General features: G+C 41.2%; 1 protein-coding gene across 1 annotated transcript; it reads left to right on the top strand.

The window, feature by feature from the left end:
* On the top strand, positions 81-18797 carry LOC109837695 (synaptotagmin-2-like). Its single transcript, XM_020406027.1, is given in 13 exon segments — positions 81-211; positions 3429-3527; positions 3638-3688; positions 3773-3896; positions 13951-14069; positions 14189-14296; positions 14430-14504; positions 15157-15233; positions 15315-15561; positions 17592-17894; positions 17896-17943; positions 18039-18167; positions 18363-18797. Coding segments are annotated over 13 exon segments (1620 nt in total). The 5' UTR covers positions 81-100; the 3' UTR covers positions 18492-18797.

The raw sequence follows: 18938 nt of genomic DNA, 5'->3' as shown, positions 1-18938 counted from the left end.
TTGAAGCACCCCACATCACATGTGAGAGCAACCGACAACCCCATTTCCCCATTTACCCATCTCAGTAATTATGTTGGGTTTTTTGGAAGGCAGGGGAGAGATGGGGGTGCTAAGTACTTTGCTGGGTTTCTGTGGATTTGGGGTTGGAGTTTGGGGTGGAGTTGTTGTCGGCTACTATCTCTTCATCTATTTTCAGCCCGCCGATGTTAAGGTAAGATTTTGGGGGGGGGGGGGAGAGATGGGGGTGCTAAGTACTTTGCTGGGTTTCTGTGGATTTGGGGTTGGAGTTTGGGGTGGAGTTGTTGTCGGCTACTATCTCTTCATCTATTTTCAGCCCGCCGATGTTAAGGTAAGATTTTGGTTACTCTTTGCTCAGTAATTTTTGTTTGATTTTAGTGTCGCAGATTTTTTTTTCTATTGTGGAAGCACCTTGACCTGCTTTTCTTGAAGGAAAAAAAAAATGGTGTTGGGTGTTTGTTTTGCGGGATCTGTGCTTGCTAAAGGAAATGGGTATACGTTGGTTTTTAGTTTCTGGGGGAAGGATGGGGGGATTTGCGTTTTAATAGGAGAGGAAGAAAGCGGGTCTTGTTTTTGTTTCTTAATTGCGAAGGAATTGATAGAAAAGAGACAAACATGTGGAGCTCCTGGATATGCAACTAATGCAATTCTTTTTCTTCATTACAATTAGATTGGGGAATTGTCATGATATGGAAACAAAATATGTTGATATTGGTGCCTTGGGTACCATTTGCAGAGAGACTATGTTGATGTAGGCCGACTAGTGATTCATGACATTTCTGGCTTCTGAGTAGTCTCAGGGTTAGCAGACAGGATTAGGCAATATACAAACTGTGGAAATTCATGGCATGAATAGTTTTAACCTATGGCATATTCTATGGCAAGGATAAGTTGTTGAATACCCATCTGTAAGGACTGAATACTGGGTAACTACAATTTTGCTATCCAACAAGCCTAGTTAACATAGCTGGAACAACGCGTGCGATTTGACTAAGACGCAAATCGAGAAATGCAGATGGACTGGTTACATTGTATCTAATGGACGATGAAAATCCAAGTTAATGAAAATCCAAGTTAATAATGGCTAATAGAAAAGTGAAACCCATTCAGATCTCTGGGTCTTTTCTATGCTCCTTCTATGAGTCGTTTCCAACACCTTCTTATTGGACGGTTTAGGCGTTCATAATGAACTTGTATCGAGATTGCTACTTTCAAGTGGTCATGGTAGAGTTATTACAATGAATTTGACGCGTTCTTAATGAAAGAAAGGACTGTTAGGCGTTGTTGGCTACTTTACTATCACAAATTCAATGAGTTACAAAATTGGATTAATGTAATCTTTTCGAAATAGCTTGTAATATGCTTTCAGTTTGGATCATGATATCATTCCTGTGCTAAGCAATGAGTACAATTTGCTACTTGGCAAATCAAGCACTAGCTACTGACATATTGGTTAGGACAGGGGCAGATCTTGAAGAAGTGACGACTAGGGGAAACCGCAAGAATAAATAAAGGTAGTTAAATACCCTATACTGTACCTACGTTGCCCATGTATACTCTAGTTGTATTTGGTTGCACTTAAATACCTTAAAGTTTCTACCTTCGGTTATGCACTGAGAATCCCCCTCCCATCGAAATTCTCATGCAACACTCACATGCTAATTTTAGAACATTTTAACCCTTAATTTTTGTTAAACTTATAAATCTCATTTTAATTAGAATTAGGGTAGGTTTAAACAGGATTTTGATAACATAGATTTATAAAAAAAAAAGCTTTAATATGTCGAAGATTAGCATGTGAGTATCACATGAGAATTTTCGGGGGAATTCTCATGTTTGCATAGCCGAGGATACTAAAGTGCAAATTTTAAAAATTTTAGGGTATTTACGTGCAACCAAATACAACTGGGGATATATGTGTGTGTGTATAAAGTAGTGAGGCTATAGGTTATTTTATTGCAATTAAGCCATAAATAAATGATGACTAAATATTAAAGGATTTTGTTTTGGAGTTGTGAACTTGTGGTCTAAGGTTGGATATGCGAATGACATGCAAATTGAAAGGCTAAGATTGATAGTGGGGGATATATATCGTCTAACTCCTATTAAGTCACTTTGTTTAGGAGATTTGTAACTGATATTTTGTAAAAAATTTTCTGGGCAGTGGTGTCAAACTGCCTCCACTGCCCTCCCATTGTGGATCAGTCATGAACAGGGAGCGAAAGGGCGGAGCAGGTACTTGAGGGTTGGCAGTGCACAAGCCCTACCTTAAATTTGATTGTAATGCCTATTTTGGTACATTTGCATTAATTTCCTTAAACTAGTAATTCATACATTTGAATCAATCAATCTACCTATAAAATATATCCATTACATTTGTGACTTTTAACACCTAGGATTTGTACATTTTGCATACATAACTTGGAATGATCCATTTAATTATTTCGTTCACAATATTAATGGAATCAATGCTGGAATGACAACACTCTCTGCCACAGGAGTGGAGTGAAAAAATACATTCCATTGCTTTTTAAAATATGTTTTTGGGTATAATTTTCAGGGCACTCATTAGTGCGCGTGTGCCTGCGTTAACATCTCCCGCCTTCCAAGATTGCGCGTACGTTTAGGAGCCGAGTTGATCACCACAATTCTTAGGAATAAGAGGCCTTTGGGTTACTGGGTGAGTGCGTGCTTTATCGTGTTCGATTCCTTCTGAGGAGAAAATAGTAAAAAATATAAGCCAGTCTTAATGCAAAATTTTGATGGGGAGGGGGCGGGGGGAGACCGGCAGAAAAGCAGGCGGTCGGACGGGGTCGGGGGGGAGGCGGAGGAGGGGGTCGGGATGTTTATTATAAATCCATTACATGGTCATATACTGAAATGAATATTGCATGCCTATTAGTATTTGCATGTTAGATAGTTAGTGACTTCTATAAGAGAAGAATGGCACTAAACTGTGCTGCAAGGATTACAGTCCTTAGGGTGTACTGGTGTAGATGTAATACTGGTTATACACTACTGTAATAGAAGAAGCATTCGAGCACACATTCTATGTGAAGTTTGAATTTACAATGAGATGACAAATTATCCTCAACTATGTAATTCTAGACCTTCAACAAGAATCAGCAGAAAGGGCTTACATTGTTGATTCTTGCAGTTGGAAGATAGCTTAACGTTTGTGGTTGACAGATATTAGTTTGATTGGCTAACACTGATGGCACTTTTTTGTTTGTTCTCCTTGAAGGTTGATTGGCTGGACGAGTTTATTCCATTGTAATTAAATGTGAAAACATCAATGTTCTTCATAGACATATTAGCTTATATTAAAAAAACCATAAATGTTGGTGTTTCTTTTGTTTTCTTGTTGATTATAATGATTTGTTATTGTTATTCCATTGTTTTCTTACCAGCATCCTACAGTTCGACCACTTGTTGAACTTGATTCAAAAACTCTGGAGCAGATGCTTCCTGAGATTCCCTTATGGGTGAAAAATCCAGACTTTGATCGGGTAAAAAAAAATTCTGCCAGAATAGTTTAAATGTCTATGGTTTATCGTTACTGATTATTTATTATTACCTGTAAAACTGATGACACTTTTTTGTTTGTTTCTCCTTGAAGATTGATTGGCTAAACAAGTTTATTGAATATATGTGGCCTTATTTGGACAAGGTATGTAGGTTATTGAAAGGTTTTGCACTATTTTAACAGGTGGTTCCTTCTATTCCTTTATTTTATATCTTCCTCCTTTTCCAGGCAATCTGCAAGACAGCTAGGGAAGTAACAAAGCCAATTATCGCTGAGAATTGTGCCAAGTATAAAATTGAATCCATTGAATTTCACACTTTAACCCTCGGTTCACTTCCACCGACTTTCCAAGGTCTTCTCTCTCCCCTCGCCCCTCTCCCTCTCTCTCCCTCCCTCCCTCCCTCACGCACGCACGTGAAGCACATAAATTCACACACACACTTCCATAATCAGTGAAATGCTTCACATTTAAAAAAAACACAACCACTGTTGTTCAAAATGATCTTTTAAATAAACATTATTTTTAATCAATTGAATGCCTAGGCCTAGATGCAGTACTTGGAAACAGAAAGGATATCTTACTGAATTTATGAGATAACATATCACGGAGCGAGAAAATTTTATCTCTAACCTCCAGTAAGTTTACAGACGCTGACTATGGTTTTTGTTCCACATGACTCGTTCCCATGAATACTGCTTGCATCCTACTGGGATGTAATGATACTCCCCAAATTCATCATCTTCCTATGCTGTGTCTTGACACCCTACTAAAACAAACAAATGAGAAGAATCAATACATGCTTATGGAAACACCTAGTTAAATTAAATGACTGCATTTTCGTTCTTCTGCATATATGGGTTTTGGTGCACTCTCGACTCAGAGTGCTACAATGTCTCCTCAGCAGCAAACATTCCTTCTCGAGTTTTAAATGCTTCTTAGAATCAGTTATCATTGTGTGCGATTTAATGCTTAATTTGCTTCCATTAGGATGCTCAGAAAGGAAATAAAGAGCAATAGGTACATGTAGTTTTTCTACCTTTGACTGAGGAGACACCTTTAAGTCCCTGTTTATAATTTAGTGGCATATGTTTCTTTATACCATGTTGTGTATAGTTGTAACTGTAAACGTGAGCAGCATTTATTAGTGGGGGCCACAAGTACGTGAACAACTTCACGTGTACACACCCATGTCTAGAGGTCAGGCGAAGTGGCCCAAGTGCGGCCCAAATGTGCATACTATATAAATCCTGGGATTTTCTCTTCCTAGGTCCGTGCGAGGAGGTTTTGGCGGCTACACGTGCAATTGTGAGGGTGCAGGAGATTTGTTAGGCGGCTGTAGCAAAGAAGGAACAGAGTCGGCTTTCTTTCTGTTTTGTTTCTTTGTGTTTGAGTAGCCCTTCTCTAGGGTTTTGTGCATCCTTTTGTAGAGAGAGTTTGTGAGGGATTTGAGAGAGTTTATTTGAGGGTTTAGATTGTGAGTGATTGTAAACCCTAGTTGTATTCTCTCCTTCTATTAGTAGATCTCCCCTCTTCTTGCCCCGTGGACGTAGGCAATTTGCCGAACCACGTAAAAATTGGTTATATTGTGTGATTTGTAATAGCTTTTAGGTTCCCTCGACGCGCAGTCGTAGAGCTGACGAGAGGAAGAGCTAATATCCCACTTTGATGAGATATTAGGCTTCAGATTCTTGTTCCCTTTGAGAAACAAGAATTCTTATTGCGACCTGACTCTCTTGTTGTGCTGTCGAAGTGTTGCCAAAATTTTCGTCGCGCGCAACAAGTGGTATCAGAGCCCAGATTTCAGATCTAGGGTTTTGGAGTTTGGTAGAGGAAGATTGTGAAGCTTAGTTCTTGGAGTTCTCGGCTTCGGTGGAGATAGCATTAGGAGTTGCCGTTGGAGATTTCGCTTTCCTCGTGTGGATAGGAGATCTATTTGGAATCCGATCTAGATGAATATGAACGCTTGTGGGGTGATCAGGTCCTGTTTGGAACAGGAACTGAAATATGATGTGATTGGGGTGACGTCTGCAATGAAGATGTGGGAAATTCTCAACAATAAGTATCTCACAAAGAGTGTTGAGAACAAGTTGTACTTGCTGCGAAGACTCTTCAGATTTCAGATGTCCAGAGGCACCTCACTAGCGGCTCATGTGAACAACTACACTAAGTTGTCGGACTTGGCGAATGTTGATGAGAAGATATCGGATGAGTACAAGGCGATTATTTTGTTAGGCTCCTTATCGGATGAGGAGTATGATACCTTCGTGTTCACTTTGTTAAACGGGAGATCTTCTATCAGCTATAGTGAAGTGACTAACGCATTGACCAATTACAATTTGAGGAGGAAGGACAAAGAGACTTTCCGTGCTAGCACTTCAGACGAGGCCTTATCGACGAGAGGTAGAAGCCCATATCCGAAAGGTGGTAATAGAGGAAGGTCAAAGTCAAGAAACCGCCACCAATTAGCAAAGAACCTATGTGCATTCTGCAAAGAGCAGGGACATTGGAAGAGAGACTGTCCGAAGCTCAAGGAGAAAGAGAATGGCAAGAAAAAGGGCCCGAAGGCCAATGAGGTGAATATTACGAAAGGCGATGATTCCGATGATTCGTGTTTTTCTCTACTGATTACTCCGGAGGTGAACCATGTGGATGGATCAGATTGGATGCTTGATTCCGACGTTACTTTTCATGTAACCCCTAAGCGAGACTGGTTTGCATCTTTTGAGAAAGTCGACGGGGGTGTTGTTGTCATGGGAAATGATTAATCCTGTGGCATTTGTGGGATAGGTACCGTGCGGGTTAGGATGCACGATGGAGTAATCCGTGAGTTGAAGGAGGTGAGATTTGTTCCCCAATTGAAGAAAAATCTTATCTCGGTTGGAGCTTTGGAGGCGAAAGGATTCAAGGTGACTTTCGAAAACGCTGTGGCGAAAGTTACTAAGAGATCATTGGTGGTGATGAAGGGAGTCCGCAATCGAAATTTGTATTATCTGAAGGGAAGCACCGAGATTGGCCAGGTTGCTTCAGCTATTTCAGAAGCGGACATGAGCAGACTTTGACACTATAGGTTGGGGCACACAGGTGAAAAGTCACTACAGACATTGTGCAAGCAGGGGCTATTGAAGGGAGCCAAGAGTAAAAAGATTGAGTTCTGTGAGCACTGTGTTCTTGGCAAGAAGACGAAAGTGAAGTTCGGAACTGTCATTCATCAGACGAGGGGCATTCTGGACTACGTGCACACAGACGTTTGGGGTCCCACCAAGACTGCATCACTTGGTGGTCGACATTGGTTCGTCACTTTTGTAGATGACTATTCTAGGCGTTGGGTGTACACCATAACGAAGAAGAGTGAAGTCCTAGATTTGTTTGTGGAGTGGAAGAAGAGATTGGAACTGCAGACGGGGAGAAAGATCAATACGTTGTGATCCGACAACGGTGGTGAGTATACTTCTGACCACTTTCAGCAGCTATGTCGAGATGAGGGCATAGAGAGACACTTCACGATTAGTCATACACCGCAGCAAAATGGGGTGGCAGAGAGATTAAATCGGTCTTTACTGGAGAAGATTCGATGCTTATTGTCACAAAGTGGTTTGGAGAAGATCTTTTGGGCTGAGGCACTTACATATGCGAGCCACCTCATTAATACGCTGCCTTCATCTGCGATTGAGGGGAAAACCCCTATGGAGATGTGGTCAGGAAAACCAGCACATGACTATGACCAGCTCAAGGTATTTGGGTGCCCTGCATATTATCATGTTAGAACTGATAAATTGGAACCTCGAGCTAGGAAGGCCATATTTGTAGGATTCAAGCGTGGTGTCAAGGGATACAAGCTTTGGGATCCAGTTGATAAGAAGCTTGTGCTGAGTAGGGACGTCACGTTTGATGAGGCTTCTATCTTGAAGCTTCCCAGCTCTCATCAGGTGAAGAGCGACCCGACGGAGGAGATAACGCAGGTGGTGGAGATCGATGCAGCTCCACATTGTCCAGATGGTACAGTATCCATGCAGGTGCCAACTGAGGTGACGCCAGGCGAGCACGACGGTGACACGGAGGATACGAGTACAAATATGCAGGATCAGGAACCGACGGCTCAGGTTCAGGATTCTATTGCGGTTCGGAGACAGAAGAGAAACATACAGATGCCAGCACGGTATGCCGATACAGTTGCGTATGCACTTCCGGTGGAGAGTATCGATGAGATGGTGCCTACTACATTCAGAGAGGCCGAGCAGAGTTCGGAGGCTGATTCGTGACAGGTGGCTATGAAGGAGGAGATGGAATATCTTCATAAGAACGATACATGGGAGTTGGTTGAGCTTCCAAAGGGGCGGAAGGCGATTGGTTGTAAGTGGGTATACACAAAGAAGGAGGGCATTGATGGCACTCTATTGAGGTTCAAAGCTAGGTTGGTTGCGAAGGGTTATGCACAGGAGGAAGGTATTGATTATAATGAGGTTTTCTCTCCGGTGATGAAACACTCTTCGATTCGGATTCTGCTAGCTTTGGTGGCACAATATGGATTGGAGTTAGATCAGTTGGATGTGAAGACGGCATTTCTTCATGGTGATCTTGATGAAGAAATATATATGACTCAGTCATTGGGATTCTGAGCTGCAGGGAAGGAAAAATTAGTTTGCAGATTGAAGAAATCGCTATACGGTTTGAAACAGTCTCCTCAACAGTGGTATAGACGATTTGATGGTTTTATGATTGGTCATTCGTACACTCGGAGCCAGTTTGATCCTTGCGTATATTTTCACAAGTTGAAAGGAGGTGCGTACATTTATTTGTTGCTCTATGTCGATGACATGTTAGTTGTCTCTACTTCCAGGTCGGCTATAGATGAGTTGAAAGTTCAGCTTTCAAATGAGTTTGAGATGAAGGACTTGGGTGAGGCGAAGCGCATTCTAGGGATAGATATCGGCAGAGACAAGAAGGACAGAAATTGTTTGACACAGGTGGCTTATTTGAAGAAGGTTCTACAACGATTCTATGTTAGCATGGATACGAAGCCAGTTAGTGTACCATTGGGAGCTCATTTGAAGCTTTCAGCTGGTCTTTCACCGAAGACAGTTGAAGATCGAGAGTTGATGTCGAAGACTCCATATACGAGTGCAGTTGGGAGTTTGATGTACGCGATGGTATGTACGAGACCAGACTTGTCACAGGCGGTAAGCATGGTATCGAGATACATGCACGATCCAGGAGTGGGTCATTGGGACGCCGTAAAATGGATTTTGAGGTACATTCGAGGTACGCTCAATGTTGGTTTAGTTTATGAGCGGGACACTAAAGGTGGGCAACTATGCATTGGTTATGTTGATTCGGATTATGCCGGGGATTTGGATAAGCGCCGGTCTACGACGGGGTATGTGTTCATTTTGATCCGTGCGCCGGTGTGTTGGAGAAGCACCTTACAGTCGACGGTGGTTTTGTCTACGATGGAGGCAGAGTATATGGCAGTTACGGAGGCTGTGAAGGAGGTTATTTGGCTTCGAGGACTTTTGGAAGAACTTGGTATATCGCAGCGGTCCGTCACTACTCATTGTGATAGCATGAGTGCTATCTATTTGGCGAAGAATCAGGTTTTTCATACGCGGACGAAGCACATTGACGTTCGTTATCACTTCGTTCGGGATGTTCTTGAAGATGGCGATGTGGAAATTGTGAAGGTCCATACGAAGGATAATCCAGCGGATATGCTCACTAAGGTAGTTCCGAGCAATAAGTTTGATCATTGTCGAAACTTGTTGCACATTCGTGATTGTTGAGGCCGTTGACGGTCATTTGGATGAACTACGTTCGGCTTGATTCCTTGGGCAAGAGGATACGTAGGCAGTCTTTCAGATGCAGCCGGTTTGGATTAGTTGATGGGGGTGAGATTGTTTGGACTCTCGTTTGAGTTCTCGACTTGTTGTGGATTGAGTTCGTACTGGACACAACAAATGGGATATTTGGATGCTTTGATGTCGGCTCAGTTTTGAGAAACTTCACCGAGGTGGAGAATTGTAAACGTGAGCAACATTTATTAGTGGTGGCCACAAGTACGTGAACAACTTCACGTGTACACACCCATGTCTAGAGGTCGGGCGAAGTGGCCCAAGTGCGGCCCAAATGTGCATACTATATAAATCCTGGGATTTTCTCTTCCTAGGTCCGTGCGAGGAGGTTTTGGCGGCTACACGTGCAATTGTGAGGGTGCAGGAGATTAGTTAGGCGGCTGTAGCAAAGAAGGAACAGAGTCGGCTTTCTTTCTGTTTTGTTTCTTTGTGTTTGAGTAGCCCTTCTTTAGGGTTTTGTGCATCCTTTTGTAGAGAGAGTTTGTGAGGGATTTGAGAGAGTTTATTTGAGGGTTTAGATTGTGAGTGATTGTAAACCCTAGTTGTATTCTCTCCCTCTATTAGTAGATCTCCCCCCTCCTTGTCCCGTGGACGTAGGCAATTTGCCGAACCACGTAAAAATTGGTTGTACTGCTATTTGTGTGATTTGTAATAGCTTTTAAGTTCCCTCGACGCGCAGTCGTAGGGCTGACGAGAGGAAGAGCTAATATCCCACTTTGATGAGATATTAGGCTTCAGATTCTTGTTCCCTTTGAGAAACAAGAATTCTTATTGCGACCTGACTCTCTTGTTGTGCTGTCGAAGTGTTGCCAAAATTTCCGCCGCGCGCAACAGTAACCATCGAACTTCAGGTTCTAAGAGCATAAACAATCAATTAGCGCCACTCTGTAACTTGCCTGTTGTATGTCCGATGTCTCTTTACTTGTCTTATTATGTTTGAACTTCCTGATGAGAATGTTCTGCATGCCACTCAACGAGCTATAGCGAGTACTTAGTTTATAAATAAATCAACGTATATAAATCACCAATTGTAGGATCAGAATTTTCTTTTCTTTGAATTTTGTCATAACATAGACATTTACAATTCATTTACGAGTCTGTTTGAGTCACTTTTCATACATCCCATATAACTCATGTTCAAAGAATTTTACTCATGTCATCCCATGTATGATTGTTTTTACTTAAAAATTTACTTATACCTAGACACTAGGGGTGGCAATTGGATCGGTCAAGTCGGGTGGGATCGATATGTAAGCTTAACCTGAACCCGATCTGTTTAATAAACGGGTCACACTACCCAACCCATTTATTAAAGGGGTTACCCACCTGACCCGAGTAACCCAATTATGACCCGTATATGATTATACTTCCGGTGTTCTAGAAGAGAAATCACGATAGATTGCAACAATAATTTTTTGTACATTAGATATCATCTAAGCATATATTCATATAGTCAGGTTATAGACTATAGTTTAAGGGATTATGTGTAATTTAACAAGAAAAATAAAGTAAAAAAGGACACGTATAAAGCTAGAGCTCATCACCCCTAAGTTTTTCATCAAAAAACCTTGCCAAAAAAATTTTCATGCCCTTTTTTTCTCAAATCCCCAACCTCATCCAAAAATTCACAATTATCATCAATGTTATCGATCGTGAATTGCGTCGCGTAGCGGTGAGGCATCGCTAAGGCTGTTTTCGCCTGTATCAATAAAATAGCGATAAATAGCACATAGTCAAATAGCGATCTAATTTAAATATATTTAAATATTCAAAAAAATAAGAATCGATGCAAGGACAGGGCTTTGTCGAGAGCAGGGCTTTATCGAGGAGATGGAGCAGAGGTAGTTGGAGGATCTAGAGAGGAGAAGAGATGGAGATGGAGCTTGTCGAAGTAACTGCTGTTTGCTGTAGCGTCGAGGAGAGGAGGTGGAGTTTGTTGAGGAGTTGGAGGATTTGGATAGGAGGTGGAGGAATGGTGGAGAAGAGATGGAGATGGAGCTTGTCGAAGTAATTGTTGTTTGTTGTAGCATCGAGGAGAGGAGATGGAGCTTGTTGAGGAGTTGGAGGATTTGGATAGGAGGTGGAGGAATGGTGGAGAAGAGATGGAGATGGAGCTTGTCGAAGTAATTGTTGTTTGTTGTAGCTAGGAGGTGGAGGAATGGTGGAGAAGAGATGGAGATGGAGCTTGTCGAAGTAATTGTTGTTTGTTGTAGCATCGAGGAGAGGAGATGGAGCTCGTTGAGGAGTTGGAGGATTTGGATAGGAGGTGGAGGAATGGTGGAGGAAGGCAGCGGAATTGGAGCTCATCCAACAAGAAAGAAAAAGAGAGGCGGAGGTTCGATTAGGGTTTTTTGAGAAAGAGGTGGAAGCAGTTGAATACATAAGAGAAAGAGAGTGGGTTTTATAAGTTGGATTGGGTTCGGGCGTGATTCGGGTTGGGTTTTTGATAAAAATCAACCATAAAAGAAGGCGCTAATAGTGCTCAAAAGCGCTATTAACAACTTTTGAGTGCTATTTCACACTTTTCTTTGCTATTTCGAACAAATAACAATCTTTGGCGCTTTTTCTCATCGCTATGGTCAAAATTATTGCGGGCAAGGTCCGCTAACGTAATTGTACCGCAATTGCCCGCTATTTACAACACTGGTTATCATCTTCATTAATCAACTCTTTTTATCTATTCAATCAATCCAACATGAAGCATCTCTACAAACAATCCCCCTCCTCTCAATCTAAAACCTCATCATCCCCAAACCCTCAAAACCCCATCTCAATCATTTTTCCGCCGTCGCCGCCGGTCACTCGCTACTCTCTTGGCACTCGCTACGACCGCTCTTTGCTGCCATTTGTTGTAGTTGTTCTACGCCTCAAGCTCCCGTAGCGGTGGATAAAGAACCCTCAAAGATTAGGGCTGAAAAGAGAATTGACACTTACCCAGTCAGATCATATATGGATTAGATGAGTCATAAATGGGTTGACCACTAGCTACCCATTTTAATAAATGGGTAGCTAGGGTTGACCTGTTTATGACCCAAGCCCATTTAACTCGACCCGTCCCCCTTAATAACGGTCAGGTTGGGTCGATTTGATGGGTCGGACTATTTTTTGCCGCCCCTATTAGAAACCACTTAATATGGAAGACCAAATAAAAATAACCTTGAGTAGGGTATTCATCTGGATGTGGTATGTATGCCTCATTGTTTTCTGGTGGCATTACGTTTTTGCATGATAGAGCTACCTGAGACTGCTATCATCATGTTTCCACTACTGAGTAAGTAGGTACCATCACCACAGTCTGACAGTCATCATTGTGGAGCAGAGCGCTTCGAGACTGTAATTGTGTGTCCTCAAGTCCGATTGTTGATCCCAATGACAACATAGATGTTCCTGCCGCATTCAATGGAGCTCAATGATAATGGAGCGAAAAACTTATCTTTGTAGGTCACACTAAGCATAAAGCATATTAGATTAAGTAAAATAGAAAAAAAATCTGTTTGTTTAAGAACATAGAAAGTGATCAATCTAGTATTTAAATTTGAGACCGGCACAGAAAGCTATAAAGGTAACACCATAAGTAAAGAAAAAATCTACAGCTAATCTAATTTTATATTATAATTATTAATTTAACTGGTAAAATTACATCTCAGAAAAAAATCTGTTTATTTAAGAACATAGAGAGCGATCAATCTAGTTATTTAAATTGCGATCGCTTTTTGGGGTTGAGAGAATTACTCCTTGGAGTTGATGATAGAAGAAGTCATGCAAGTCTTTACCTTGCTAATTGCTACATTATCAATTGCTTTTGGGGCATCGAGTAAGAGCAACTAAATATGTGAGACCTTTGAACTACCTCTTCTCCCTGACATGTTAGGAGTGATAAGATGAGTAGCTCAAGAATGGCCTCCTTACTAAAATCCTAGGCTAGTGTTACTGGACCAGAGCTGGTTTGATTCTTGATGGAACCAGATTCCGTTCAGGCTATGCCCTAGTCCAAATCAGGTTTGGACCCAGTCTGAAGTGGTCCTTCAGTGAGATTCGATCCAGCTGGATCAGCGACCAGCATGGTTTCTAGACCTAGTCCAACACTATCATAGAAGCACAGGTACTTGTTAGCAATTGACATATGTTTGTATTTCAAAAATATTGTAACTTGTATGCTCATAAAAAAAAATTGAGCAAAGAATGCACCTGCCCAAGAAAGCTGCACAAGTGAACTTTCTGTAATATTTACATAAGATACTCTAGCAAAGAATGCACCTGCCCAAGAAAGCTGCACAAGTGAACTTTCTGTAATATTTACATAAGATACTCTCTCTTCCTCCTGCAACGTGTCGTCAACTCTCTATATATCTGGTTCGCTAATTCTGTCAGATTTTTGAGCCAACTTTGTGCTTCCTTGTATTGGAATTGCATTTGCACGAATACACTATTTATTTTTAAAAAGTCTGCCTTGTATTGTGTGCATCTTGTGTGTGTTCTTGCTAGCCTAGTATACTCAATTGATTGATGTTTTTATTAGAAACTTCTGCATCAGTATTAAAATTTAGATGTTATGCTAGGAATGAAAGCTTATGAAACAGATGAGAAAGAGTTGATTATGGAACCATCACTGAAATGGGCTGGAAATCCGAATATTATTGTGGTGGTTAAAGCATTTGGATTGAAGGCAACCTTACAGGTTACTAGCTTGTACTATTTTGGTTTAAGAATAACATAGCTTGGATATTTTAGACTAATGCTGCTTCTGAAAAGTTGTTTAAGAAGTTATATTAGTGAACTAATTCGATTCCTTTTGAGATTCACGTAGTAGATTTGCAAGTCTTTGCTATACCGCGAATTACATTGAAGCCTTTGGTTCCTAGTTTTCCTTGTTTTGCAAAAATCCTCGTCTCGTTAATGGAAAAGGTACATAAGCAAGTTTGATTTGTTTGGTAGCTTTTTATTGTGATTATATTCTTTATATATCATGAACAGTAATTTCTAACTTCTTCCATTGTATTTTATTTTATTTTATTTTCTTTTCTTTTCTTTTTTGCAGCCACACGTTGACTTTGGACTAAAACTTCTGGGAGCTGATGTTATGGCAGTTCCTGGTCTTTATAGATTCGTGCAGGTATTCTGCTGCCATTGTTTATTAAATCAGACGATTGTGACTAACAACTGGTTGATGCATCCATACGCAAGTGTAAATGGAAAGAGAACAAAGCATTACCACACTTCAGAATAAAATCCTATAGTGGCTCCATCTCCCATTTGATTCATAATTTTCTCTGGTGATCTACCGTATCAAACACTTAAGCTACAGAAATCTACAGACAAGGCAGAATGAGCCAGAGAATGACCAAGAAATAAACTTGACAATAACTATTACACAACCCTAGCAATTGAAGATGACTTAGTTTGAGATCTTTTTTTTTGTGGTGGTGGTTGGGGGGGGGGTACAATATACGATGGGGGGGGGGGGGGGTACAATATACGATACATGAGAAAAATGCCTTAGTTTGAGATCTTGAAACTATTCATTAAAGAAACAGAAAATCTATAGTTTTTTAACTCAAGACTGAATTATCTTCTCATGGAAGGAAATTGATTCCTCGACCAGTTCTTTTAAAATGTTCACGAGGAGTAGCACTTGAGCTTTAGCTTGCAAATGGCATGTCAACGAGATGGAGACACTAAAGTGTCATTGTGTCCTACAATTCATATATTGTTTATTCTTTCTCCTTTTTGCCTGTGCATTCTCTTACACATATAGTTACTTGCAGGAGACTATCAAGAACCAAGTAGCAAGCATGTATCTATGGCCCAAAGCACTAGAAGTGCCAATTATGGATCTTTCAAAGTAGTACTGACTACATTATATTAGCAATTTTTAAAGCATTCGTACCCTAATTTGGTTACTGATTAGTTAGCACCTGTGCAGTGCCATGAAGAAACCTGTTGGACTTTTGCACGTTAAAGTCATCAGGGCAAATAAACTTAAGAAGAAAGACCTTATGGGTAAATCTGATCCTTATGTGAAGCTAAAGCTCACAGAAGACAAGCTCCCATCGAAGAAAACGAAAGTGAAGCACAGTAATCTGAATCCTGAATGGAATGAGGAATTCAAGTTTATCATCAAAGATCCAGATTCTCAAGCCCTTCAGATAAGCATTTATGACTGGGAAAAGGCATGTCTCCTGTCCATAATTTCATTTTATTTTAATTTGTATATATATACCTCTTAAAGCACACATATTTGCAAAACAACCCCTCAAATCTGAATATTTGCAAAACTATTCCCCAAATCATCAACTTTGGAGCAAAAGAAACACTCAAAACAACTTTTTCTTGTGACAAGGGAACCTTGATATTTTTGTTTTGTTTTGTTTGGGTGGGGGTGGGGGTGGGGGTGGGGGTGGGGGTGGGGGGGTGCACTACAACCGGAGTGACAACCTCCACCTAAGTAAGTAAACCCCGGGAGTTGAGGCCCACCTTTAATCCCACACAACACCAGATAAATGCGGGCCCAGGAATCGAACTGAGGCACTCCGGGTTCATATTGGTACATCCAAACTACCTGGGCCACTCATTGGTGGTATCAAATCAACTTAGATAGGCTAATTTGTAACCGCAATGTAAAAAAAAATCTATTAAATAATGTAGTTAGTTTATCTTATCTTGCTTTATTTTAGTCCTACATTGCTTAGGTTATTAGGACCTCTATACTTTCTCTTGTAATTAAATACCTTAACAGAATGAATAATAAATCAATTTCTCACAAATATCTCTGTACTTATCATGGTGTCAAGCTTTCTTATTTGTCCGGGAGAGAGTTCTTCCTTCTTCCTCGAACTTGAAGCCGTCGAGGGGGTTTCGCTTCGCTATGCTCTTCCCCTTGGCGGCTTCGACTTCCAGCAACACCACTGCTAAGCCTTCCTCCAACAGCAACTCCTCCTCCCAATGCTTTGCCGCTGCAACCCCTCGCCTCATAAAATCTTAGCAGCGCCTCCACCGCAAACCTCAGCGGCTCAAAAGCAACCCCATCTCCGTTGCACCATGTCCCAAACCCCCAAACTCCATTCCTCTTCCACCAATTGACCATCGACCGCTTCCCTCCCTGGACAAAACCCACCGCCTTACAATATCAACTAGTCAACAACCCAAATCAAACCTCACCCTTCATACCTTCACGCCTCCAAATCCTGACTTTAGATCTGTTGCAAACCGCTGTCAGCCTCACCTCCACTCACGAGAAATTCAAGTGGAGGTGGGGCCTGCACGAGATTGGCTCTCCCCCAAACTCTCGCACGAGATCATCCCCAAATGCGTGGTTTTCATGGCCGCCCCCATCATCATCTCCCTGCTACGACCATTGCAGCAGCACCACTCTCTCAGTGCCTAATTGCGCACCCTAACCTAGCTCGAGAACCCACTGTTGCAGCCTCGTCGCAGCCTCATTGCAGCCCTGTTGAGTGGCCTTTAGCCCCAACCTCGCGCCATTCTCTATCTTTGGCCACCGCTCAATGAGATCCACTGGCAGTTCCTCTGGCGAGCCCCCCGACCAAGCTCTCCTCTGACCAACACCCTAGGCCATGCTTTCCCTAGCCAGCATTCTCGGCCACGCTCTCTCGTCCAAGCACCCCAGCTAACCACCTCAGCCAAGCTCCCTCCGGCCGAGCATTCCTGGCCAAGCTTCCTCTGTCTAAGCTCTCATCGGACAGCTACGCCCTCATTATCTCTGTCCAAGCCCTCACTGGATAGCACCGCATCATCTCCTACTTGCAAGCAAATCATCATGCGCACTCCTCGGCAAACTGCCTTGGAACCCAAATACAATTTGAGAGGGGATATTAAATAATGTAGTTAATTTATCTTATGTTGCTATTATTTTAGTCCCACATCGTTTAGGTTATGAGAACCTCTCTACTTTCTCTTGTATTTAAACACCTCAGTAGAATGAATAATAAATCAATTTCTCTCAAATATCTCAATACTTAATATCACACACATAGCCTAATGTTTACTCACCATATCCGACAGAGTTGATTTTTTTGATTTGGGGATATTTTTTCGAAAGTTGAAGAGTTGGGTGTAGTTTTGAAACACTGAGATTTGGGGGGTAGTTTTCAAAAGGCACATGATTTAAGGGGTATATAACCAAAAAAAACCCTTTTGAAAATAATTTTCATATCGTAACCTTGTTTAATTTTTCTTGCAGGTTGGTAAACATGATTTAATGGGAATGAATGTTGTGCCAGTGAAGGAACTTGTACCTGATGAGCCGAAATCTATGACGCTGAACTTGCTGAAAAATATGGATCCTAATGATCCTCAAAATGAAAAATCACGTGGAGAGGTTGTTATGGAATTGACATATAAGCCCTTTAAGGAGGATACAACAACCGAGATGGCTGATGATGGAAATGCGGTAGAAAAGGCTCCTGAGGGCACTCCAGAAGGTGGTGGTGTTCTCGTAGTTATTGTTCACGAAGCTTAAGATCTTGAGGGGAAACACCACACTTAATCCGTATGTGAGAATTCTTTTCATAGGAGAGGAGAGGAAAACGAAGGTACCTTGAGAATGTTTTGTTAAGTGTTTTTCCTTTAATTTTTATATCAGTTTTATATTTTGTTTACTTGCGATGAGGGGCTTTTATGGATGCAGTACATCAAGAAAAACAGAGATCCAAGATGGAATGAAGAGTTTCAGTTTACATGTGAAGAACCACCGATTAATGATAAACTTCATGTAGAAGTCCTTAGTAGGCCATCAAGTCTTGGCATTCACTCCAAGGTATGTACCTGTTTGAGAAGTTTTTGAGTATCATAAGTACTATGGTAATGAACAATTGTGTCTTGTTGTGCAGTGTACATAATGCTAATATGTTGTTAGCGTTATCTTAACCCACAAAAGTTCGTTGACGTTTATATTGTTGACACAGTTTTTACCTGGTGCCTTGTGATATTTATTATTATGTTCTAATTTCAGGAGACCTTGGGCTTTACTGAAATCAACCTTGTAGATGTCGTCAACAACAAGCGAACCAACGAGAAGTACCATTTAATTGATTCTAGGAATGGTCGTATTCAAATAGAGTTGCAATGGAGGAGCACTTGAGAACTACTAGCAGAAATTTCAAAAGGGAAGAGAATTGTGGTTTCATAGGAGATTTGTTGTCTGCGCAAAGCCTTGAAAGCTTTATGCGTTCCATGGTAACGATTGCCCTTGTACATAAAATGCTCGATTGCTTCCTGTTTCTTTAAGCATTTGTAAGTTCGGTGTTGTTTGTGACGGCAAATTCTAGGAAAATCCTTTTGTGGTACTGTAATCTGTGTAATTGTTTGCTCGATTTCCACAAATATTGGGTTATAGCAATTTCTTTGTACTTTTAAGGAATATAATTTACTTATTTGTGTGTGCGTGCATATTCTCTCCCAAGTAATGTGTATGTTTGGATGCTCATCATAGCCTTCTACTGTAAAATTAAACAGAACAAATTTTGCGCATCGTCTGTATAGATAACCGCAGGTAAAAAAAAACGTTGAAAAACGAGAGAAGACAAAC

The sequence above is a fragment of the Asparagus officinalis genome, chromosome 4, assembly GCF_001876935.1.
Source record: "Asparagus officinalis chromosome 4, Aspof.V1, whole genome shotgun sequence".
In the NCBI taxonomy this organism is placed as follows: domain Eukaryota; kingdom Viridiplantae; phylum Streptophyta; class Magnoliopsida; order Asparagales; family Asparagaceae; genus Asparagus; species Asparagus officinalis.
This window is presented reverse-complemented; position numbering and strand designations above follow the sequence as displayed.